This window comes from Eptesicus fuscus, chromosome 2, assembly GCF_027574615.1.
Source record: "Eptesicus fuscus isolate TK198812 chromosome 2, DD_ASM_mEF_20220401, whole genome shotgun sequence".
Classification (NCBI taxonomy): Eukaryota; Metazoa; Chordata; class Mammalia; order Chiroptera; family Vespertilionidae; genus Eptesicus; species Eptesicus fuscus.
Window position 1 is genome coordinate 16,484,848 of NC_072474.1, and position 26,460 is coordinate 16,511,307.

General features: G+C 42.5%; 1 protein-coding gene across 1 annotated transcript in view; it reads right to left on the reverse strand.

Annotated features, from left to right (window-relative positions):
• Positions 1-26,460, reverse strand: part of MYO3A (myosin IIIA) — a 211,142-nt gene that overhangs the window by 55,944 nt on the left and 128,738 nt on the right. The window contains exons 19-23 of the mRNA XM_008148896.3: positions 17,706-17,859; positions 15,902-15,990; positions 13,627-13,756; positions 1,333-1,412; positions 770-847 (exon numbers count right to left, since the gene is read on the reverse strand). Coding sequence (XP_008147118.2) covers positions 770-847; positions 1,333-1,412; positions 13,627-13,756; positions 15,902-15,990; positions 17,706-17,859 — 531 coding nt within the window. The remainder of the gene's footprint in view (positions 1-769; positions 848-1,332; positions 1,413-13,626; positions 13,757-15,901; positions 15,991-17,705; positions 17,860-26,460) is intronic.

A 26,460-nucleotide genomic window follows, 5' to 3' on the forward strand; every position in this document is an offset into this window, starting at 1 on the left:
GGGAGCTGGGTTTATTTACTGAGCACTTACAGTAAATTTAACCCAATGTCCTCCTCCACATTAAATTATACTATTAAAAATTTTAGGTGGTATTTTCTTCCTTTTCACTGGCTGGTTAATATGATTTTATCAGAAGAGATAAACAAGAACTGGAACCAATAATGAGAGCAGGGTTATCTAGAGCTCTCCAGTGCTTCTTCCTCTCCCCCTGCCCCCCCCCCCCCCGTCTCCCCTACTGTCCAAAAAGGAAAAGTCACCTTGAACCTAAGCTGAGGACACAGTGAGTCACTCCCATGGCATGTCCCTCTGTTTCCCTCATGTCCCTTCTCCTTGCCCCATTCCTACACTAGTTCTATTTTTCTTTTGAGGTTTTCAGCTTTTCTGTGTGCAGCAAGATATGGAATGGGAAGGGATGCTCAACCATGTCCCACCTGTCTATTCAGGAGAAGGAAGGAGCATTGATAGTTATCACAGCATCAAATTAAAAGCCTTTTTAAGTTTTACTGGTATACTGGTGGAAATTCACTTGGTTCTACGGACAAATTTTAACCCAAGCATAGACCTCTGTTATGATTACAGATGTACATTAAGTTTACAGATTTTTTACAGTATACTCTACCATAGCTTATATCTAAAAAAGAATAATTAAAATACAGTAAAAATTCCTTTTTTGGCTAATAGCACTCTATGTTATTTGCTTTTGATATGTCACTATCATTTAAAATAAATGACACCCCTAATCACAACACATCATAATTTAATATCTTACTCTAAAATATGATGCAACCGTTTGTGTTCTCATGTTGGTCGTCTCTCTCGCATGACGTGTGGTTTCTCCAGTTTCACCCTAAGACCAAGGGAGACAGTGATGCATTAGTACTGATTGTGCTTTCGGATCTACAAGGAGCATGGGGAATTTTACTTCAGGTTGTCATAGTCTATGAATTCAAATACCTAAAACAACAAAATGTCATTGATCATTTTACTTTAAGGTAACTGTGTACCGGTAAGGTAATTGTTTAAAGTCTCATTGAAATTTACATTGGTCATGCATAGAATGTGAATATCTCTGACCTTAGCTAATAAACTTTTAATTGGCCTTAGTGTAACATTAAAACTAGCTGTAAATGAAGAATTAAGAACATATCAGAAATGCATGATTATTTTAGTGAATAGCGGAAATATGAACATCACATAAATATCTGTTTAAGCAGAAAAGAAGATCAAAGGAAGAAAACGAAGAAAAAGACTGTACTTACAGGAGCACACAAATGTTGCCCTTGTAAAAGTTAGATTCTTAGATTCACTGCCATGAAAAATACATTTTCTTACCTTTGTCAAGTTGATTGATTTTTCTGAAGTTCTCATTTGATAGTTTATTATATTTTTAGTTTTTGAATGTAGCAGATTACCTGTGTGAATTTAGATAAAATTAATATACCTTTTAGAATCCTTAAATGGATAGAAAATTTCCCTCATTTACTTGCATGTTAAAATAAGCATTGTTGATCCCACAATATTCAGGCTTACAAGCTTGGTTGACTATTTATTGAGAAACTTAGAGATAAAGTAATATTATGTGAAATTTTATGCCAAAATTTTAATTCAGAAATAAATAAACCCAGCTTGGAGAATAGAAAGATAGAGGTAACTATTGGATTGTCTTTTATTTATTTTTATTTTTAAAACATATTTTTATTGATTCAGAGAGGAAGTGAGAGGGAGAGCGAAATAGAAACATCAATGATAAGAGAGAATCATTGATCGGCTGCCTCCTGAACGCACCACACTGGGGATCGAGCCCGCCCCTGGGGCATGTGCCCCTGATTGGGAATTGAATCGTGACCTCCTGGTTCACAGATCGACACTCAACCATCCAGCCATGCTGGCCAGGCTGGATTGCCTTTTAATTGCTATAAAATATGGGGTGATTCTGATAAAGGAGGCAATGTGTGTGTGTGTGTGTGTATGTGTGTGTGGGTGTGTGTGTGTGTGTTAAGTGGCATCTGAGATTTTCTTTACCACAAAGATCAGTTTTACAATGGGCCTTAAAACTCATGTGGATCACCCTAGTTGGCTTGGCTCAGTGGATAGAGCATCAGCCTGCGGACTGAAGGTTCCCAGGTTCAATTCTGGCCAAGGCACATGCCTGGGTTGTGGGCTTGATTCCCAGTAGGAGGTGTGCAGGAGGCAGCCAATCAATGATTCTCTCTCATCATTGATGTTTCTATCTCTCTCTCCTTCTCCCTTCCTCTCTGAAATAAATAAAGAAATATATTTTTAAAAAGTTTTTTTTTTTAAAATCATGTGGATCATTAATTCATGCAAAGTGGTGTAGGTAAATCAAGTGTGGCTGATAGCACTGGACAATTTCAACTTAACATTCAGAAATGTGTGCCTAGTTCGAGGCCAATGTAAAGTTTCACAACACGAGGTCGTAGAAAAAATAGTGGTGCAGTAAAAAAAGTAATGACCTATGAAGCCAGGAAGACCTAGGTTTGATACCAGCTGTGGTACTTAAACTGTGTTACCTGTAGATTATTCACTTACTAGTAAGTCTCTGAGTTGTAGTTTGGATCTATAACATGGGGTTAATGATGGCTCCCTCACAGAATTTTGATGAAATGTGATAGTATGTCTGTCACATGGTACCGTAGATGCCTGAAAATGTTAGTTCACTCCTTTCCCACCCCCTACCAACCACAATAACTCAACCACCCACAATCCAAGAGTTTATCATCCTAATAGTAATGTTCAAAATATCTCCAGAATTGAGTATCGCTTTAGAAAGGTCATTTCTTGTCACTCTCATTCTCTTAGGTGAAAAGCAGAGGCTACATATTTCTGGCAAATCTTTCACATTCTTTGTGGTTGAAAAGGTGGCTCTGAGAGGAACTCTGCCTGGGGTGTGGCTGGCAGTGTCTCTGCTCTGTTCATGCTCCCCCACCCCCTTCCCTCTTTATTCCAGGAAAAGTGCTGAGAAGAGTGCAATGGCTTTCGTGCTGTGCTGACACTGCACATGGCACTGTCACTCTTCAAATGGGAAACTTACTGAACACAGCAAGGTGGACAGAGACCGCAACAGATGACCTCCAGACAAGCATGTCAGGAGTTTCAATCAGTGTCATCATCATTAAGACTACCAGGGAATTTTAGAAATAGATTACCAGACTTGGAGATTTTTCAGAAGTGTGACGAATATACAAAGTGCTAGTAGCACATTAATTAGAATAGACCCATCCTACATAATAAAAGGGTAATATGTAAATTACCATCACTCTGCTATGCCCACGATTGGGCCAGTGGGAAGCACAGGAGGTGGGACTCGGGGTGGCCGGGGTGGCCGATTCCGCCGGTGGAAGGCAAAGGGCGGGCGGCAGGAACAATCCATCCCCGCTGCCCGCCCTTTGCCTCTGCTGCTCAGCGTCCCTGCACCCCAGCCCTTGCCTCTGGCCGTGCCACTCAGCGGCGTAGGCAAAGGGTGGGCAGCAGGGACTGAGTGTCAGCAGTGCTGGGGCCGAATGGGGCCAACCAGAAGCAAAGGGTGGACGGCAGGGAAGGAGTATCCCCCCCCCCCCGCCCTTGCCTCCGGCTGGACGTGATCAGCCCCCATGCCGCTGAGCTCGCGTCGCCAGTGGGGCCAGCGGGACACTGAGCTTGCGTTGCCAGCGGCAGCACGAGCTCAGCGTCTGCACCATGGCTGTGCTGCGGCACAGAAGGGCCTCTGGGGTAGAGAGCCCATGTCCCCGCCCCAGCCGGCCTTGCGGCGGGAGTGAACGGGCCTGTGGGACCCGGAGCTCAGCATCCGCGCGACAGGGGAGGAACCAGAAAAATGGATCTTTCCAGTTCCTGATGCTGACAGCCCTATGGGTGCCGGGGTCCTCCACCTGCAGCCCCCAGTCGCAGCCCATCAGCCCCAGTCACAGACTGGAAGCCCCTGCCAGCAGTCCAGACGGGACCAGTGTGGTGCCGCGGTGGTGGGTGTCAGCGGGCATGCTACAGACATCAAATCACTGCCACCGAGGCCAACCCCCCCCCCCACACACACACACTCGCAAGTAGTATGGTCCAAGGGGGTGACTCCTAAGGCAAGGCTCCCATGGCAACTGATGCTCACCATGCCAGGTGAGGAAGCCAGACCTGAAAGCCCAAGCCCTGAGTACCCGAACTACAGGGCGTCGTGGGCCAGGGCCCTGAGGAGGCCCCAGGACAAGCATCTTCCCAGAGGCTGTGCAGAAGGAGGGGAGGAACCTCTAGCTAGAAGCCGAGGTGAGGGATGCTGGCGAATTGCAGACCAAGACAGGGCTGAGGGACCCCCCCCCCCCGCACCCCCATGCACGAATTTCGTGCACCGGGCCTCTAGTTACTTAATAGATACTATTACTTTGTATTACCTAAATGAAAATTAAAAATTGTAAGCTTATCTGAAACTAAAAAACTAGAAGAAATTTAGTAAAGGATTAATAATTTCACTTAAACAAAAGTTGTATGCTAGACATCAAATCATTTAACAAAATATAAATGAAAGCCTTTTAAAAATTCATCTATGCATATTGATAGGTACTAAAATTAGCATAAATCTTAAATTTAGAAACTATATCCAGTTTGCTTTTAGTTTATCTGATGACAAACCTATGATAAACCAAACTGGAGATGTGAGCTGCAAGGCTTTATGCTTCATTTCCCCTAATGAGGGCTGACCTCTTTAAAAAAAAAATTTTTTTTTATTGATTTCAGAAAGGAAGGGAGAGGAAGAGAGAGATAGCAACATCAATGATGAGAGAGAATCACTGATCGGTTGCCTCCTGCTTGCCCCACACTGGGGATAGAGACTGCAACCCAGTAATAGAACAGTGACCTCCTGATTCATAGGTCAATGCTCAACCATTGAACCACGCTGGCTGGGCAGGGCTGAACTCTTTCATATTTGAAGTCATAAATGCAAAGGGCCATGGTTATTTTAGAATCTTGGAGACAGCATAAATAGAGAATTGAAGAACCTGACTTTTCAAGCCTACTTCTCTGGGGTAACACTGAAAAAGCTGCTCAACACTTCTAAGCCTCAATGTCTCATTTGTAAAGGTAGTTCCTCCTCAGAGTGTGGTTATTAGGATAAATGAAAGAACTTGGCACAGTGCCTAGAATAGTGCAATTTTAAAGCAAATTTATCTATTATTGCTGTCACTGTTATTATTACATGTTTGCACAACTAAGTGAATATAAAGCCCATATGCTTTAGATAGTTTAGATAGTTTTGAGGTTCTGAGTTCCTGAAACACTTTTTGACTATGAAGTTCTCTTACACTAGAGAACTGTTCTACTGATAGTCAGGAGGCGTAACAGATTATTGAGAACCTGACTGCATGTTTTATAAGGATAAAAAGCATGAAGTTAGATGCCTACAGGTTATAGGTAGATACAGAAAGATATAACAATTGTTAAGATCAAAACTGAAGACTTGCTTCTAGGCAAGATAAAGTAACAGACTGGATTAAATGAAACAACTAAAAAACATACAAAATATATGGAACAGTTTTTTTTTTCCCTTTCTCTCTTTTTATTGTGGTAAAATACACATACCATAAAATTTAGCATTTTGAAGTGTATAGTTATGTGGTATTAAATACATTCATAATGTTGTGCAGCCACCACTGCCATCCATCTCCATAGCACTTTTCATTCCTTAAAATGGAAATGCTATACTTATTAAATACTAACTTCCCATTCTCACATCTCAACTCTGGATAACCATAATTCTGCTTTCTATTGCTATGAGTTTGACTAACTCATATAAATGACATCATACAGTATTTGTCTAGGAGAAACCCTTGCAATACATTGTTAATAAAGCAGTACAGGACAGTGATCCATGAGAGAGGGGAAATAAATGAAGAGAGTCCTATAATTCACCCAGATTTCTCTGTCTGCAGAGATTTTAGGCTGAAATGCAGAGAGGGGAACCCAGGCAAATACTGGGAAAAATAATAGATGGAACAAATATAAAACAAATAACATGATGTTAGAGTCATCCCAAACATATAATTAATCACATTAAATGTAAATAGTATGATCACCACAATTGAAAGGCAGAGATTGTCAGATTGGAATTTAAAAAGCAAGGCTCAACTATAGGCTGTCTAGAAAAAAACCACCCTATACAATAATGAGGTAATATGCAAATTGATCATCACTACAACATACAAGATGGACACCCCCATGTGGTCAAAGATGGCCGCCCCCATGTGGACACAAGATGGCCACCAGAAGATGGCCAGCAGGGGAGGACAGTTGTGGACAATCAGGCTAGCAGGGGTGGGCAGTTGTGAGAGACCAGGCCTGCAAGGGAGGGCAGTTGGGAGTGACCAGGCTTGCAGGGGAGGACAGTTGTGGGGGGGAGCCAGACCTGCAGGGGAGGACAGTTGAGGGGGACCAGGCTGGCAGGGGAGGGCAGTTAGGGGCAACCAGGCTGGCAAGGGAGGGAAGTTACGGATGACCGGGCCAGCAGGGGAGGGCAGATGGGGGCGACCAGGCCAGCATGGGAGGACAGTTAGGGGTGACCAGGCCAGCAGGGGAGGGCAGTTAGGGGCTACCAGGCTGGCAAGGGAGGGCAGTTAGGGGTGACCAGGCCAGCAGGGGAGGGCAGTTAGGGGCAATCGGGCTGGCAGGGGTGCAGTTAGACATTGATCAGGCTGGCAGGGAAGTGGTTAGGGGGTGATCAGGTTGGCAGGCAGAAGCAGTTAGGGGAAATCAGGCAGGCAGGCAGGCGAGCGGTTGGGAGCCAGCAGTTCTGGATTGTGAGAGGAATGTCTGACTGCCCGTTTAGGCTCGATCCCACTGGGACTACACAGGCAGTTGGACATCCTTTGCAGGGTACCAGATTGGAGAGAGTGCAGGCTGGGCTGAGGGACACCCCCCACCACATGCACAAATTTCATGCAACCGGGCCTCTAGTTTTAAATATAAACACAAAAATGAGTTGAAATTAAAAGTATGAAAAATGCCATTCAACCACTAATTATAAGAAAGTTGGAGTCTCCGTATCATTATCAGGCAAAGTAGACTTCAGAGTAAAGAATATTACCAGGGGTAAGAAGAGACATCTATACTAATAAGAGTAAAATAGAAATTGACCGTACCTTCGTGATGCCCACCAGCCAATCAGGAACGAGCATGCAAATTAACCCAACAAAGATGGCAGGTTAATTTGCATACACAGGTGCCGAGCGGCGAGGGTGGGGTAGGATGCTTGCGTGGTCGCCATGGCAATGATGCAGGCGTTCTGCACCATCCCAGCCACTCCAGGCCTCTAGGCAGTGTGGGAAGGCAGAAAGGCAGCTCCGGGGGAGCGAAGGCGGTGCTGGCAGCCAGGGGAAGGAAGGCCTATCCTTGCACAAATTTTTGTGCATTGGGCATCTAGTTTAATAATAATAAAAGGGGTCTATTCATCAAGAAAATGGAACAATTCTAAATTTTTTATGTCCCCACTAGTAGACCTTAAAAAACATGAAACAGTCCTGGCAGTGACTCAGTTGGAGCATCACTGAGAGGTCGCAGGTTGGATCTCCAGTCAGGGTGTGTAACAGGACACAACCAATAGATGTTTCTCTCTCTCTCCCTTCTTTTCTCTCTAAAATCAATAAAAACATATTTTCAGGTGAAAAAATATAAAAAATATAAAGCAAAAACTGATTTTAATGAAAGGAAAATGTGATAAATTGACAATTATAGTCACATATGTCTAAGCCCCTCTCTCAGTAATTGATAGAAGCAGGAGAAAACCAGTAAGAATATAGAAGATTTGACCAAAATTATCAAACAAATTGACCCATTGAACATTTATATAACACCCCACCTAACAACAGTAGAATACACATTATTTTCAAGTGCAAATGAAACATAAAACAAGGTAGAGCATATTATGGGCCATAAAAATGTTTAGTTAAAATTAAATGGAGTAAATCATACAAAATATACTTCCTAAGCACTACAGAATTAAATTAGAAATCCAGACAAAAAGATATCTGGAAAATCCCAACCTATTTAAAAATTAAATATAAGACTCATAAATAACCCATATAAGTGCTTATATTAGAAAAAAGAAACATTTTCTTAAACCACTGACCTAAGTTTTTAGCTTAGAACTTAGAAAAAGACAAAATACCCAAAGTAAACAGAAGAAAGGAGGCAATAAAGATAAAAAGAAAAAAAATTTACAAAATAGAAAGCAAAGGTAATAGTGAATAGCAATAAAACCATAAGCCAGTTCTTTGAGACTATCAATAAAATTGATGTCTCTACAAAAGATGTATCCTATCTAATAAAAGAGTAATATGCAAATTGACGTACCCCCACTACACACAAGCCACGCCCACCAGCCATGCCCACCAGCCAATCAGGAGTGAGTATGCAAATTAACTCAACCAAGATGGCTGCGGCCATGGAGAGAGGAGGGAGGCTTGGGTTTCCCCAGCGATGGAGGAAGCCAAGCTTTCTGCACACCCTGGCCAGCCCAAGCCTCCACTCCAGGCTACAAAGTTTCAATTATAGAAGATAAATAAATCCCAACAAAAATGGCTGTGGCAATGGAGCTGGAGAGAGTAGGAGGCTAGGGTTGCCCCCAGCGATGGAGGAAGCCAAGCTTTCTGCACACCCTGGCCTGCCTTGGCCTCCACTTAAGGCACAGTTGCAATTATAGAAGATAAATAAATCCCAACAGAAACGGCTGCTGCCACGGAACGAGCAGAAGGCTTGGCTCTGCTCCAGGCTACAAAGTTTCAATTGTAGAAGACAAAGAAATCTGATACCAGGGCCTCAGCTTGGGTGGTTGGGGGGCGTGGCCGGCCTGCAAACCACCACAGGCCCCTCGCCCAGGCCGCCCCACGCCCCAAGGGAACCCCCACCCTGATCCGGGACACCCTTCAGGGCAAACCAGCTGACCCCCACCCATGCACCAGGCCTCTATCCTATCTAATAAAAGAGTAATATGCAGATTGACCATCACTCCAACACACAAGATGGCTGCCCCCATGTGGTCAAAGATCCTGCCCCCACGTGGACACAAGATGGCCACCAAAAGATGGCCAGCAGGGGAGGGCAGTTGGGAGGGACCAGGCCTGCAAGGGAGGGCAGTTGTGGCTTATCAAGCCTGCAAGGGAGGGCAGTTAGGGGTGACCAGGCCAGCAGAGGAGGGAAGTTGGGGGTGACCGGGCCTGCATGGAAGGGCTGTTGTGGGGGACCCAGGCCTTCAGGGGAGAGCAGTTGGGGGGGACCAGACCTGCAGGGAAGGGCAGTTAGGGGTGACCAGGCCTTCAGGGGAGGGCAGTTAGGGGCGAACAGGCTGGCAGGGGAGCAGTTAGGCATCTATCAGGCTGGCAGGGGAGTGGTTAGGGGGTGATCAGACTGGCAGGCAGAAGTGGTTAGGGGCAATCAGGAAGGCAGGCAGGCAAGCAGTTGGGAGCCAGCAGTCCTGGATTGTGAGAGGGATGTCCGGCTGCCCGTTTAGAGGGTGTCCCTCAGCCCAGCCTGCACCCTCTCCAATCTGGGAACCCTCAAGGGATGTCCGACTGCCCACATGTGGTCAAAGATGGCTGCCCCCATGTGGACACAAGATGGCCGCCACAAGATGGCCAGCAGAAGAGGGCAATTGGAAGGGACCAGGCCTGCAAGGGAGGGCAGTTAGGAGCAATCAGGCCTGCAGGGGAGGGCAGTTAGGGGTGATCAGGCCAGCAGAGGAGGGCAGTTGCAGGGGACCCAGGCCTGCAGGGGAGGGCAGTTGGGAGAACCAGGCCTCCAGGGGAGGTCAATTGGGGGTGACCAGGCCTGCAGGAGAAGGCAGTTAGGGGGGACCAGGCCAGCAGAGAGGGCAGTTAGGGGTGACCAAGCCAGCAGGGGAGGGCAGTTGGGGATGACCAGGCCGGCAGAGGAGGGAAGATGGGGGCAACCAGGCCAGCATGGGAGGGCAGGTGGAGGGGACCAGGGCTGCAGGGGAGGGCAGTTGGGAGGGACAAGGCATGCAGGGAAGGGCAGTTGGGGGGAACAAGGACTGCAGGGAGGGCAGTTGGGTGGGACCAGGCCAGCTGGAGAGGGCAATTGGGAGCAACCAGGCCTGCATGGGAGGGCAGTGGTGGTACCAGGACTGCAGGGAGGGCAGTTTGGGGGGACCAGGCCTGCAGGAGAGGGTAGTTGGGGGGGACCAGGCCTGCAGCAGAGGGCAGTTCGGGGTGACCAGGCCTGCAGGAGAGGGCCGTTGGGAGCGACCAGGCCTGCATGGGAGGGCAGTTGGGAGGAACAAGGCCTGCAGGGGAGGGCAGTTAGAGGTGACCAGGTGTGCAGAGGAGGGCACTTTGGGGTGACCAGGCCTTCAGGGGAGGGCATTTGGGGGTGACCAGGCCAGCAGGGTAGGGCAGTTAGGGGCAATCGGGCTGGCAGGGGTGCAGTTAGGCGTCGATCAGGCTGGCAGGGGAGTGGTTAGGGGGTGATCAGGCTGGCAGGCAGAAGCAGTTTGGGGCAATCAGGCAGGCAGGCAGGCAGGTGAGCGGTTGGGAGCTAGCATTTCTGGATTGTGAGAGGGATGTCCGACTGCCAGTTTAGGCCTGATGCCCAGGTTGGGGCCTAAACTGGTACTTGGACATCCCCTGAGGGGTTCCGGAAAGGAGTGGGTGCAGGCTGGGCTGAGCGGAGCCCTCCCCCCACCCCCCATTCACGAATTTCATGCCCTGGGCCTCTAGTGAAGAAATAAAATGTAAACAGTTTGGAGTAGAAAGGGAAAACTCCTAAATCAAGAATGACATGACCATCTATGTAGAACATCCTATAGAAATTACAACAAGAAAAAAACCTACTCAAATAGTGGCTAGTCAGTGTGCTAATAACTCAATGTTTTATATCTGTAGTAGAGACAAGGTGAGTTTGCTGAACCCCAGTTATTGTTTACAGTGTCAGTCTCAACATTTTAGATACCTAATGCCACAGCATCTGTAATGTCTTGAATCTAAGTCCTTTCTAATTTATTACATCGCTAGAGGCCTGGTGCACAAAATTTGTGCGCTTGGTAAGGGGTGGTCCCTCAGTCCGGCCTGCACCCTCTCACAATCCAAGAGCCTCGGACATCCTTACGGCTACCGCAGAGGCGGGAGAGGCTCCCGCCACCACCGCTGCGCTTGCCAGCCGTAAGCCCGGCTTCTGGCTGAGTGGCGTTCCCCCTGTGGGATTGGGCCAAAACTGGCTCTCCAACATCCCCTGAGGGGTCCCAGATTGCGAGAGGTCACAGGCCAGGCCAAGGGACCCCACCAATGCACATTCGCGGCTAGGGAGGGATGCGGGAGGTTGGTCACCTGGGGAGGGGTCATGGGAGGGCTCCAGGGTGTGTCCGGCCCATCTCGCTCAGTCCAATCAGCTGGACCCCAGCAGCAAGCTAAACTACTTCTCAAAGCATCTGCCCCCTGGTAGTCAATGCACGTCATAGCAACGGGTCGACTGGTTGACTGCCCCATGGTAGTCAGTGCACATCATAGTGAGCGGTTGAGCAGCCTTAGCATATCATTAGCATGATGCTTTGATTGGTTGAACGGCCAACCAGATGACTGTTAGGCTTTTATTATATTGGACTAGAGACTCGGTGCTCGAAATCTGTGCACTTGGGGAGTGGGGGAGGAGTCCTTCAGCCTGGATTGTGAGAGGCTGCAGGCCAGGCCGAGGGACCCCGCCAGTACATATTCGGGGCCAGGGAGGAACACAGGAGGTTGGCCCACCAGGGAAGGACCGTGAGAGGGCTCCGGGGCATGTCCGGCCCATCTTTCTCAGTCCCGATTGGCCGGACCCCAGCAGCAAGCTAACCTACCAGTTGGAGCATCTGGCCCCTGGTGGTCAGTGCACATCATAGCAAATGGTTGAGCAGCCTTAGCATATCATTAGCATATTACACTTTGGTTGGTTGAATGGCCGACTGGACGATATTAGGCTTTTAGAATATAGGATTATTATTAGGCTTTTATTATATAGGATTATTATTCTTGTAATTTAACTTTTTAGGTTGAAACTATTCTTTGGGGAAATGAGTTCCATAAGCTCTTGCTTCAAAGCCTAATATAATATTTCCCCATTTTATCTATGCTATTAAAGCAAACTTTATGTATAATAAATGATACCCACCTACTCAAATAAATTAAGCAACATTGTATGGCAAAAATTAATACAGAAAGATTAATTGGGTTCCTATATAGTAGCAACACACAGAACTTGAATTAAAAATTACCACTTATAATAGCTTAAAATGTGATATACTAGCAGATAATTTGACAAAAGATGTATAAGACTTGCATGCTGAAAACTACATAATATTGTTGCAAGAAATTAAAGAAGACTTAAATAAATGAAGAGCTATATTTTGCCTCCTGATTGGAAGACTCAAGATAGTGAAGAACATTTGGTTAGGGGCAGGGAAGAGTGGGGGGAGGATTACAAAGTGTCACGAGGAAATATCATTTGGGGGTGATCAATAGGTTCATTATTGATTGTGGTGATGATTTTACAGGGATTTATGCATGTTAAAAACTCATCAAATTTTACTGTCTAAGTATGTGCATATGTATATGTCAGTTATACATCAATCCTATCTAATAAAGAGGGAATATGCTAATTGACCCTCATGCTGTTGCAAAGATGGTGGCATCCACAGCCAATAAGGAGGGAATATGCTAATTGACTGCCCCACCCTTAAAGATGGCAGTGCCCACAGCCAATAAGGAGGAAATATGGTAATTGACTGTTCTGTCCTAAAAAATGGTGGCGCCCACAGCCAATAAGGAGGAAATATGCTAATTGACTGCCCTGCCCTCAAAGATGGCGGCACCCATGGCCACAAGATGGCGGTGCCCAGTCCCCTCAGCCCCACCTGTATCTGGAGTCCCCCAGTCCCCTCAGCTCCCCAACCACCCAGGGCCGCCCGAGGCTCAGGTAACCAGGGCCAGCTGAGGCTTGTGCTGCTGGCAGTGGCAGCAGCAGAGGTGTGGGGCATCGCCTTCCCCTGATTGCCAGGTCACCTCCTGTCCCTGAGGGCTCCTGGACTGTGAGAGGGAGCAGGATGGGCTGAGGGCCCCCCTCCAGTGCATGAATTTTCATGCATCGGGCCTCTAGTAAAACTGTAAAAACGCAGAGGAAAATTTCAAACTCCAGTGAAGAAAAACAACCCAAACCACATTTTTTTCTACTTAAAAGCAGATTTAAGAATGTATATGGTTGAATGGAACAAGGTCGTGTGAATCTTTAGTCAGTAAGTCAGAGTTCACTAAACCTGTAGACCTCCAAGAACCATCCAGATGCTACCTGCTCGAAAATAGCAGGTAATTCTGAACTCTCTGGAGGTGAGCATATTCTTCTAGTGAGGCGCTAGGACACCACCATACCTTCTGGGAGGTGCTTCACTTTCTTTAATGAAAACCTGCCTTCTTTATGTTTTATTATTTTCTTCAGATGATCTAGGCAGGGGATATTAATAATTGCCTATTTAGTGAGCCAAAAACAAACCAATGTGAAAAACTGAGGATCATACTCATGAAAATTACAATCAGAAATTATTTGATCAGGCCTGAAAAACTTTTTCATTTAAAGGCAATTGTCTTATCTTACCTGTTTTTGTCAGAGGGTGGTTAACTAGTTCTCGAATTACATTGTTTTCTGATGACCTCAAGAGTAGCACAATATCAGTTGGAAGAGTGTCTCTATTTTTAGCTAAGAACCCACTTGCATTGTAGAGGACCTGTTGATAAAGTATATTATCATCATCATCACAATCAGTGTCATTGCCATCATCATCATCATCATCATCATCATCATCATCATCAATAGGTATCTATTGAGAGCTTACTCTATGCGGAGTGACAGGCAGGCATACAAAGATTTATAAAGGTAGTCCCTTACAATTTGGTTGGAAAAGCAAACTTCTCCAGGTTTACAATAAATCTTGTCAGAGAAGTATTTGTCTCACTGATATTTTGGGTGTTGAAATGATAAAAGAAGTTTGATTCCTCCCATGTTTTATGTTGGAAATTTGGTGTATTTCCGGAGGGTTGGGTGTGGCAGGAGGAAGGACACTGGGACCGCCCGGGTATTCTCATTTCTATTATAATTGATTCACTGCAGTGAATGAGCCATTACAGATTTTTGTCTCAGTAGTAAGAATGGTCTAAGTCCACTGTGAGGGTGAATAATTTTAAGGCTTTCGAAAAATCAAGGTAACCCAAGGATCTCTGTAGGCTGGTCCAATATGGTTGTTGTCATGGACTGAATTCGGTTCCTCTAAAATTATTATGTTGAATCCTCATCCTCAAATGTGACTGTATTTGGAGAGAGGGTATTTAAGCAGGTAACTAAGGTTATATGAGGTCATAGGTTGGGGTCCTAATCACATAAGACTGAAATGAGGAAGATACACCAGAGATCTGTCTTTCTCTACTCCAACCTGTACACAGAGAAAAAAAGATATAAGGACACAGCAAAAAGGCAGTTGTCTGCAAGCCAGGAAGAGAGGCCTTCACAGACACCAGCCCTGCTGGCACCTTGATCTTGGCCTTGTTGTCTCTAGAACTGTGAAAAAATAAATTTCTGTTGTTTTAAGCCACTCTGCCTGTGGTATTTTTGGTATGGCAATCCAAGAAGACTGATATAGTTATTAAAACCCGAATAAAATGATCATAGGCAATTCTTAATAGTTGTTTTAAAGGAGGCTTATTTGAAAAGTCAGATGCTAAAAATCATGAGAGGGGCTATAATTATAATATTTAAGGCAGATTTTTTTTTTTTCAGTGACAAGTCTGTGGAATATCGAAGTTTGTGGAATATAGTTCTAGTAAACTAGGGTGCTCAGGATTATGAATTATTTTATTTTGTTAATGTATTTTTAATCCATTGCATTCTTTCTTGATTTTAATACCTTCCTATTCCTCCAATATTTATAACATCATTGTGAGGGAATGGCCTGTTATTCTCTGCAGAAGGGAAGGAAAACGTCCTCTAGGTACTGAGGTTTGCTTTGGTGTGGGAGCAGGTATCTGTCAATGCTTAAACATTTCTTCCTCTAACTGTGCACCAGTCCATTAACCAATTCCATCTATCTAGGTTAGCTCAGTTATCTGACCATACCTCTAGCCCAGTGGTCGGCAAACTCATTAGTCAACAGAGCCAAATATCAACAGTACAACGATTGAAATTTCTTTTGAGAGCCAAATTTTTTAAACTTAAACTTCTTCTAACGCCACTTCTTCAAAATAGACTTGCCCAGGCCTTGGTATTTTGTGGAAGAGCCACACTCAAGGGGCCAAAGAGCCGCATGTGGCTCGCGAGCCGCAGTTTGCCGACCACAGCTCTAGCCTGACACCTTCTCCTGTTGGGAGGGAGAAGAGACAAAGTCGGCAGTGAAGAGAGAAGCACTAATGTTTGAAAAAGTCAGTTTATAATAAAGGTTCCAGCTCTCACTAAAAGAAGGAAAAAGTAAGTACTCATTGCCAGCCAATCTCACCCAAAACCAGATATCAGGATCAGAACGATGGACTGTTGAAGACTTGTCTCTTTCTTTTCTTTCTTGTTTTCCCTTAGTTTCTTAATAAAAATTTCTCTAGAAAAACTATTACCTTGTGCTGTTGCAGGATTTTTAATTTAATTTAATTTTTTTATCTTTTCAGGATAGATGCTAGAAGTGGAAGTGGTTGGAGCAAGAGTGGTTGGTAAAGAACAGGACAGACTGTAGGAAGTTGCAGAGCAGAGTAAGGACCAGATAGGGGCAGACACAGATGGCTATCTCATTATAACCATCTGTAAATATTTCAGGCCATAATTTTCATGTCTACCCTTATTATTCAACAAAAAACTAAAGAGAAATTCAGTCATAATTCCTTAAAGTTCTTACCTTTCCTGCAAAATGGTGAATTCCAAAACTAAGTTCTATTCTTTTGGGCCTCCAGAAGTACTGTGACTTCAGATTATCTTCAAATTTTTCTACAGAAAAAATGGAACACCAATATCAACTATGTAGGAGATCCTCAAAAAATGCATATTGACAGAATCACCCCTTTCTCCATAAAATGGACAGTGTGCAGTAAAAAAGAAAATTTTACATAGCTAATATGTGCAAATTTGGAATATAATTACAAATGGTATGGCAAAATTCAAGATAATGAATTTTACCATTCCGTTATGATTTACAGCAGGTAGTTCTCAAACCTTAGTAAGCAACAAAGTCCCCTAGAGGGCCCATTAAAAACTCAGATTGCTAGGTCTTACCCCCAGAGTTCCTGACTCAGTATATCTGGAATGGGATCCAAGAAGTCACAATTCTAGCACGATCCCAGGCGATGCTACTGTTCCTTGTCTGGGGACCGTATTGCGAGAACCGCTGGTACAGAGGAAGGGAACTACTGGAGTCTGACTGAACACAGGGGTTTGTGAAACACAGTTTAAGCAAATTCAGGCACCTAGAAATTGGGTGCTTGCTTTTCCTTTCTATTAGGTGGTATGTGCTAGTATTGATTGTGTGGAAACACACCAGGACCATAAAGACAGTTACTCTTCTATAACAATTTTGCCAACCGCAGAGAACTTTTTACTCCATGTTCTAGAAGGAACATTTCAGCATCAAAATAGAGTGACTGCTATACAATCATTTTCCCAAAATTTGGGTATTATTTTCTTTTCCATTAGTATTGTGCAATTAGAGGACAGAATAAACCAATCAGTAATAAAGAATTAGCACCACTGACTTTTAATGGTCAGAAACAGACCAATATATCACCAAAAGTAAGTGAGAGAATATCTGAGTTTTTTGCAAGTATTGAGTATACATAATGGTTATCTCTTACCATCAGGGAATATAGTGTTCCACATTAAAAATTATTTTTTCAGATAGCTGAAAAAGCTGATGTTTTTTTTTTTTTAAATTTAAGGAGTCGGACATTTATATTAACCATTTTTAGATGATAATCTTTTAAATAGAGTATACATCTCTGCCTTATGAAACAGAAAAAAAGTTTAATATTTTTGATGACTTGGGATTATTATAAACACTTAATGTACTGTAACTTAGAGACTATTAAGGTATTTGAGGTTAGTTGCATCCAGTAGATAAATGATTAGAACATCACAGATGAATTTATTTCATCCCCATTAGCTAACTCATTTCAAATTCTAGAACTATCCTTTTGCCTTGCCCTCCAATTTCTAATTTTGGGCTGGATAATTTCTAAGGTCATTTCTAACATAAGATCCTATGGTTGGGGCGCTACCATTAAAGTTAGGAGAAGTCCAATGTCTAAATTTGTTTAATTTTTCATCAAATATTTCACCCTATTATCAACATTCACTGGTCCAGGTATTAAATCCAAAGCCTCTTTAAAATCCAATATGCAGGCTTTGTGACAGCTGTTTTCTCCCAAATAATTAAAAATCTATTAAAATTGTTTTATTTCAATCCTCACCTGAGGATATGTTTAGAGAGAGGAAAGGAGAGAGAAGAAACATTGATAAGCTCCGCCCCATGCATCCCAACAGGGGATGGAACCTGCAACGCAGATATGTGCCCTGAATGGGAATCAAACCTGGAAACCTTTTGGTGTATGGGACACTCCAACCAACTGTGCCACCCAGCCAGGGCTAAAAATCTGTTTTTCAATCACTCAGAATTAGATGACTATATCAGAAAAGGTAGACATACTCACCTATAAGAGTCTGGTCAGTGGCCTTGGGAAATCTACTTTCTTCATCAAGTAGGGATAGTAAACCCATTGGCTTCTGCAGAAACATATCTAGGATGGGCCGGTTATCTTCATATTCAATAACTCTGGCATCAACATCCTCATTTACATATTCATTCTGTAATAGGACATGATACATATTGAAAAGTACACTTTAAAATTTATGAATAATATGTAGCTTTACAGTAATGACCTTCAGTGGTAGGCAAACTCATTAGTCAACAGAGCCAAATATCAACAGTACAAGAATTGAAATTTCTTTTGAGAGCCAAATTTTTTAAATTTAAACTTCTTCTAACGCCACTACTTCAAAATAGACTCGCCCAGGCCATGATATTTTGTGGAAGAGCCACACGCAAGGGGCCAAAGAGCCGCATATGGCTCGTGAGCCGCAGTTTGCCGACCACAGACCTAACATCCTACTTTACACATATTATAATAAATCACTCCCTCTGACCTTGCCCTTAAACTGAGGGTGTCACTGTATTTTTCTCTCCCCAGAAACACTAGATCATTAAAGTCAGCACTGATTCTTATTCAGGGTAGTTAATAAACAGTTTCTAGTCTCTAGACCAGAATTACAGACAACTTAAGATTTCAAAATGCAAGGGAATATCTTATTAATGGGCAGTAATAAAATTATGTTCAATAGTTTATAGAATATTAATTAGGTCTATTTTAGGATTACACTTCCCTCAATGGAAGCCTTTTATCTAGTTCCAGATGTGAATGTCTCACAAATATTTATATAATAACTAGAGGCCCGGTGCATGAAATCTGTACATGGAGCTGGGGTCCCCTCAGCCCAGCCTAAACCCTCTCCAATCCGGGACCCCTCAGGGGATGTCCGACTGCCAGTTTAGGCTCCATCCTCAGAATCAGGCCTAAACCAGCAGTCAGACATCCCTCTCACAATCAGGGACCACTGGCTCCTAACTGCTCACCTGCCTGCCTGCCTTATCGCCCCTAACTGCCCCCCCTTCTGGCCTGGTCACTCCCAACTGTGCCCTCTGCAGGCCTAGTTACCACCAACTGCCCTCCCCGCCCCCCGCTGGCCTGGTTGCCCCTAACTGGCCCCCCACTGGCCTGGTCGCCCCTTACTGCCCCCACAGCTGGCCTGGTCACCCCTCACTAACTCCCCTGGTGGCCTGGTCACCCCACACCGCCTGCTGCTCGGTCGTTTGGTCGCCCCTCACTAACCCCCCTGCCGGCCTAGTCGCCCCACGCAGCCTGTTTGGTCGTCCGTTCGGTTGCAATGGTCGTTTAGGCTTTTATATATATATAGATGTTTCAGTTATTGTTAGCAAAGTGGACAGCTGTGGGTCACAGGAACACCTGATAGATTCAGAGCCAAGCACAAACGGGTTCATGTCTGGGGTCTGCCACTTAAATAGCACGTAATCCTTTGGAGTTTTCATCCTCTGTAAGCTTCCACTTTTTCATGTACTCAGTGGAGCTCACAATCTTCATCTAACAAAAGTCAGAATATCTGACACATTAATAATAATTTGCTGTTGAGTATATAAGATTCATAAAATAAAGAACAAGGAACAATTACTGTACGATCATGGTTCCAGAACAACATAGTGATGATGATCTACTTTCCAAAAGGTCCCACGAAGAATTGTGCTACATATGTGTTTCTATGACTTTGAACTTCATGGAGGAATTTAGTCAATGGCAGGTGGGTCATTTGATAAGCAAAAGTTTTAATCACTACTTTTGGAGCCTCATGAAATTAAAATCTCAAAGGTGTCACCAGAAAAAAATATATATATATATTAAAATAAAATCTAATACAGAAAATGAGGCAGAACCCCTGATCTAAGAGCTAGACAACCTGAAAGACATTTCGTTTATCCAGTACAAAAAAACAAATGGAAACAATGTCTTGATGTTTCACAGCCTTTTCTCATCTCCTAAACTAATTCAGCAACTCGCTTTTTCATTTGAAGGTAACCTTGGAGAAGTATGCAGACCTAGATTTACTTTACTATTAGACACATTATGCTGACAGCATGTTATAGCTTAAATGACAACTGCAAAGTTCAAAGGCGGTTTTGTATGTTTTATATAGAAAGCACACAAGGTTAAGGTCTAAACCAATGCATTTGTCGTCTCTATTTGCCTGTGTCAAAATCCACTGAATGCTTCCATGGTAGACCATACAGAGCAGAGATGAGGAGCTTGGAAAACAATGGGCTCCCATTTAAGATACTTGTTAGTATTACAAACTCCAGGCAGACCAATGGAGGAAAAATGCTGTTACTCAGGATTCATAAAGCACTTTTAGTAAAATGATCATGACTAAAACATATATTATATATTGTTAGAGCAGTTATAAACTCAAAATGCTTAGTTTAGTTGTTTTTGAGCATATGCAGAGAATTGACGCTCACCTACCACTTCAGAAAGTCCTCTGCTTTGCCCTGTACATTAAAAATACATTTTCAGCACATCAGTGGGATTACTCAGGAAAAGCTGAGCTGTTTAGCATATGTAATTCCTACTCTGTTCAGACAGCCGGAATTCTCTTTTGAAAAAGGTTAGATTAATTACCTTTTAAAGTATATATCAAGGGGGCAAGGAAAATCATAAGACTTGGATGCTAGGAAATTTCATCCTGAGTTAAATTCTCCTTTGTTTTTCACTGAAATTTGAGTGTGGGTTGCAAAAGGACCCATTGGAAGAAAGCCTATGGAAGGTGCACCTCCATAGCTACAGTGCTTAGACAGCAAGCTTAAATATTGAGGGTCAATATGTCATCCCATGAGAGATCTGAGGTTACTAAAGTAAGTCCTCAGACTCACACAGCAGCGTGGAAGGGTGGACACCACAGGCTGAGAGAAGCTGCAAGCTTCCATGGCAGGAGAAAAAATAAGAGTAGGTTACTCAGCACAGATTAGTAACACAATAAAGGCTCGATTCTCAGGTGCTCAGAGAGACCTCTCATCTCCTAAAGTAATTCAGTAACCTGCTTCCTAAACTGGTCACGGTCTATTCCTCCTCCCCCAACCATGTGCATGTCTCTTATTTTAAAATTTTAGTCCACTTTTTTTCTTTCACAGTGAAAATTTTTTATATCTTGAATTAGCCAGCCCTAGCTGGTTTTGTTCAGTGGATAGCTTGCAGACTGAAGGGTTCCAGGTTCAATTACAGTCAAGGGCACATGCCCGGGTTGCAAGCTGGATCCCCAGTGTGGGGTGTGCAGGAAGCAGCCAATTAATGATTCTCTCTCATCATTGATGTTTCTCTCTCTCTCTCCCTCTCCCTTCCTCTCTGAAATCAATAAAATATATTAAAAAAAAGAATTAGCCAGCTGGACTTAGTTTAGATGATCCTAATTTTGTTGGCAACATCCAAAGCATCATAATCAGGAGCCAGTCAAACATATGCCTTCTTTTCGCCATCAGGCCTGATCAGGGTATTGATCTTGACCACGTCAATGTCATAGAGCTTCTTTATAGCCTGATTTGTTTTCCTTTTTATTGAATTTATTGGGGTGACACTGGTTAACAAAATAATACAAGTTCCAAGTGCACAACTCTAAAACACTTCATCTGTCCACTGTACTGTGTGTTCACCACCCAAGTCAGGTTTCCACCATTTACTCCCTCTATACCTTCCTCCACCTCTTTCCACCACCTTTGCCCTGTACATTGAAAACATATTCAGAGCACATCAGTGGAGTTAAGGAAATAATATCCATGTCCATGTCCACTGTTGTCCATGTCCATGAGTTTTTCCTCTTTCTTTTTGCTCAGTTCTTCTCCTTTCCTAGCAACTCCCTCCCCCCTCAGAGCTGTCAGCTTGCTCTCTAGCTATGAGTTCATCGCTACTTTGCTTGATAGTTAATTTTGTTCATTAGGTTCTACTTGAGTGAGATCATCTGATACTTGTCTTTCTCTGCTGGCTTACTTCCCTCAGCACAAAGCTCTCCAGGTCTATCCTTGCTTCATAGCCTGTTTGATCTGGTGCTTATTGGCCTTGATCTCCATAATGAACACAAGTGTGTTGCTGACTTCTATTTTCTTCATGGCTGACTGGTAGTCAGGGGAAACTTTGTGTGTGTGTGTGTGTGTGTGTGTGTGTGTGTGTGTGTGTGTGTGTGGCTGTGGATGTCTTTCAGCACCACTTTCTTTGCCTTCAATGCCTTTGCTTTAGCTTCGGCTTTGGGAGGGGAAGGTCTTCTTCACTTTTGGTGCGATCTTCGTGAAAAGGCTCCACATTCTAAAAAAAAAATGCTTCTACCCATTTCAAATCATGGGACAAAGAATGAATGAGATTTATATCAAGATATGGTATTTGGAATTCACTTAGGTGTGTAGCACTGTCTCTGTATAGACCATTGTGGAAAGTGCCACATACTAAAATTCTTCTAATATTTGAGGAGCACCTACTTTGTGTATGTTCAGGAGCAGGTGGGGTTAGAGAAGGTAGAACAAAGATGAAAAAGGTAGAGTCCCTGTCCTTTAGGGCACAGAAACAGTGCTCTATCTGCCTTGCCATTCCAACCCAGAAGAAACATCTTTGGATTTCTCTGTTTTTGATATACTCCCTTTAAGTTGTTCCACCTTATATCCTTTCTGCTAGGCGGTCTCTGCTCCCTCCACTGCCATTTGCTCAGTGTACTCTTCTGTCCACTTTCCTTCTTATGTTGACTCTCCCTGGATTTTCATGTGAAAAGATTTTATCTTTCTCTTTCGTTTTCTCCCTCCCTTCTTTTTTTCCTTCCTTTCTTTCACATAAAAGGAGCACCCTTTTCTTCTGCATCGGAGATTACTTTTCTTAGATCTCTGGCTCTTCTGAACTTGTTTGTTTGTTCATGGGAAGAACCTGCAGTAGGCACCAGAAGACCTAGATCCTGGTTCTGGCTTTGTTCAACCAGACTGTGACCTCGGGCAAGTCACCGGAAGTCCTTGTTATCTGTGAAATGTAAATCATCTATTTAGGTTTCTTCTGGTTCTAACATTTCAAAATGCCAAGACTGCCTCAATGTGTTGTGAAACTTAATGAATAAATATACATTCTGTTGACAGAACATTTGCAAGGGGAAAAAAGCCACATGAACACATTTATTCCTGAAGTCTATCTTTTAGTAAAAAAATTCCCACTCACCAGCTGCTCCTATGAGTGTACACACTTACAGAAACATTTCCCACACTGGACAGAAACCATTGAGAAGCTACTCATTCTAACCATTGACAAAAATCCTCATTCTAAGAGAAACATTTTAAAGGTTGAAAATCTAGGATTCAGAGTGCTATTAGTGCTCAAGGTAAATTGAGTATGTTTACTATAGTGAAAAAAAAACAAACAAACCTCTGCCACTTTTTATTTTGAAATAACTTCAAACTGAAAGACAAATTGCAAGAATAGTACCAAAAAACTCCCATGACCCCTTTAATCAAATTCCCCAATGGCTAATATTTTACCACATTTGCTTTCATTCTTTTTCTCTATATACATATTATTTTTAGTGATAACATTTCACTGAAGTAACTAAGTATTTTAAAAAGCTAAAAATGAAGAAAACGAAGTGACAATATGCATGTCTAAAAATCTGAACACTTGATGTAAAATAAAATGTATAATTTGAAGTTGATTTCTTCCTGTATTTTCTATTCAAAGTTGGTATTAATGATCCTACTGATTTTTATGTTAATACTAATGGCAAACCACAGGGAATGTTGTTCATCATTACCTTGAGATGACATAGGTCATTCATTCAGAATCTGACAAGTAACCTATGAGAAAGTATTTTGGATAATTCCTGATAAAATATACATTCTAGAGGCCTGGTGCACGAATTTGTCCACAGGTGGGGTCCCTTGGCCTGGCCATCTCACCCAGTCCCATTGGGCGGCCAGCTGGCTGTGTGCGTGTGTATGTGTGTGTGTGTGTGTGTGTGTGTGTGTGTGTGTGTGAAAGGGACCGTGGGAGGTTGGCTGGCAGCTCCTGCATTGAGCATCTGCCCCCTGGTGGTCAGTCTGTGTCATAGCTACCAGCCAGTTGTCTGGTCCTCTGGTTGTCTGGTTGTAATGGTCGCTTAGGATTTTATATATATAGATATTTAATGGACTTTGAAGGAAGGAATTTCAAGTGGTGCTCTTAGAGCATTTCCTTTTTTTCAGAAAAAGAGGCATATAATGCATGTTAAGATGAAAAGTCTTTTTGTGTATGAGACCTATTTTTGAAGGTCTTTAAAAGGTATAAAGAGTTTTGCAAGTTTATAGTCTATTGATGGGCATTGGCTTAAGATAAGGAGGCATTTTGATTGGAAATTCAGAAATGTAATTTTCTATATAAACCTTTCAACTTAAAAGTATTTCTCCTTTACTGTCATGTTTAAATCTTTACCAAACAATTTTATTTCAGTTTGGCAACAGTATGCTTTAACCTTACATATAGGAACTATTGCAAGTGTATGGATCTATGCTCCTAATTATATATCTCATTTAAAATTATCTTTTATCATAATTAAGAGCTCTTGTTTTGAAAAATGTTATCAAATTATCAAAATAAATCCCCACATTGCATTAGGGTGCTGACCCAACTTCATGGGTGCAAAGAGAAACGTGCAGCACAGTGTTGAGTGAGGGATGACGTGGGCACAAAACCCAAGAGGTTGCCTGTGAGAGTCAAGGGAGAGGAAGACACACCCCCTGCCAGGAGCTGCTGCTGGGCTGCTCCACGCATACCTTATCATTTGGATGTCAACTTCCACAGTCTCCTAGCATGTGAGAAGCCTAAGGAACATTTGCATGTGATCTCACACAGTAATCTAAGTCTTGGCTGAGCATTTAAAAAGGAAGATTTGTTGTATCAAGGGTTTCTTAAATGTCTGGCTATTTTAATGCCTAAAAAATGCCTATAAATGTCCTTTATCACTTGGAAAGTTAAAATAAGACAAATGCTACCACCACAGCACTCTTTAATAGGGAAGATTTGTTTAATAGGGAAGAAAGTTGGATATAAAATAAAAATTCTCATTTTGTAAGAAAAACAATTTGAAGACATTTATAAGGGGTTTATTTTGAATTACCCACACATTTTTTATCCGATGGCTGATTTTTACTTTACGATATTAATAAAGTTGAAAATGTAGGTATTATATAATTGAATTAATTTTTGTCCTTTGTTATTCCCACAAATTATGTTTTAGAGCCCACATTAAAAAATCTCAAAAGCTTTCATCTTCAGGATATGAGCAACTGGAGATGAAAGTCATACACATAATTTTCAGCAAGAAGCCAGAGCATTATTACAGTTATTGTTTCTATTATGTGCTGTAATAGTTTCCTGCACATAAAATGATTTTTGACTTTTAATTCTAAACCCACAGGTACTTATATAAGTGATACATGTAACAACTTATCCTCATACAGGAAATATATCAATAGCTCACTTTAGAAATGAGCTTTAGCTCAGTTACTAGCCAGAAAGCTGAGCTGCACTAATAGATAAGAAAGCTGGTCCTAGTATAAATAAGCATGTAAGGAAGTAGAGTGAATCTTCAGGGTTCTAGAACAATGCTTTGTAGTATCCTAACAGCCCTAAAGAGCAATGGCATCTGTTCCAATTCAAATCATGCCCAGGGGTGACTAACTAATGGTTTGTGTGCATTCCCCTTGATTTGAAACATAAACTTGTAGGGAATAAGGTTCATTTTTCTTTTGGTATGTTCATACTATAATGATTATACCATAGTGCAAAATTAAAACTAAGGACAAAACCGACCATTACAGCACTAACATGACTAACTTGAAGAGAATGTCAAGCTTGCTATCACACATTTTACTGTTGAGCTCTCTTTTACATGGAAGAAAACCTGAAAATGAAAAAAACAACCTTGGTTACATAATTACCATGGAGATTCAGTGTGAGGGCTGTTGTAGAAAGATGCCTCCTGCATGGAAAATGGGATAACGTGTTTCCTGTTCTTTGAGCTGCTAACTAAAGGCTTTAAAAAAATAATATGGAAGTAAACAGTGTGCATCAATAGAACCCTACACAGATGTAATAGGAAATATGAGTAATCTATTTGTGGAATGAACAAATTAAGAGAAAAACATACACTTTATGGTTGCCACTCATTTAGAAGAGTTTGAGTCAGGAATTTTAAAAGGTTATAACTATACTCTTCATCATCAGTTTGCAGGGATGGGGACCTAAGTTATCATCTAATATTCAAACTATTGTCTTCAGATGCAAATCATCCCTTTACATTTTATTAAATGCAATTTGTATAAAATTATTCTTCTAGTGCTAAAAAAGTGTGAAAATTTCAAATATTATGAAATATCAAACTCCAGAAATTTTTCAGGACCTATCAGTTTACACAGTAGGAAAATAATTCTACCATAGACCAGCTATCTTAGATATTCCAAATATCTAGATAATAAGAGGAAAAAAAGATACAAGTTCTGGATACTCTTGTTTGGGTGTTGAGATTCTAAGACATGCAATTTATGTCGACAGAAAAGCTGGTTATGAAAAGAAAGGAGGCATAGATGCCATCAAGCTAATAGTGGGGTGCCCAGATTTAAGACCTTCAAAAAGTAATACAAATGGTTAGTTGGAGGCAAGCATTCTAAGAAACATAAAACTATTCACCCAGCAAGCCATGGAATAATAGGTCACTGTCATAAACTCACTAAAAATGTTTTCCTGTCGTCTATTGATTATTGTTTTAATGGAAAGTAAAAGGAAAATGATA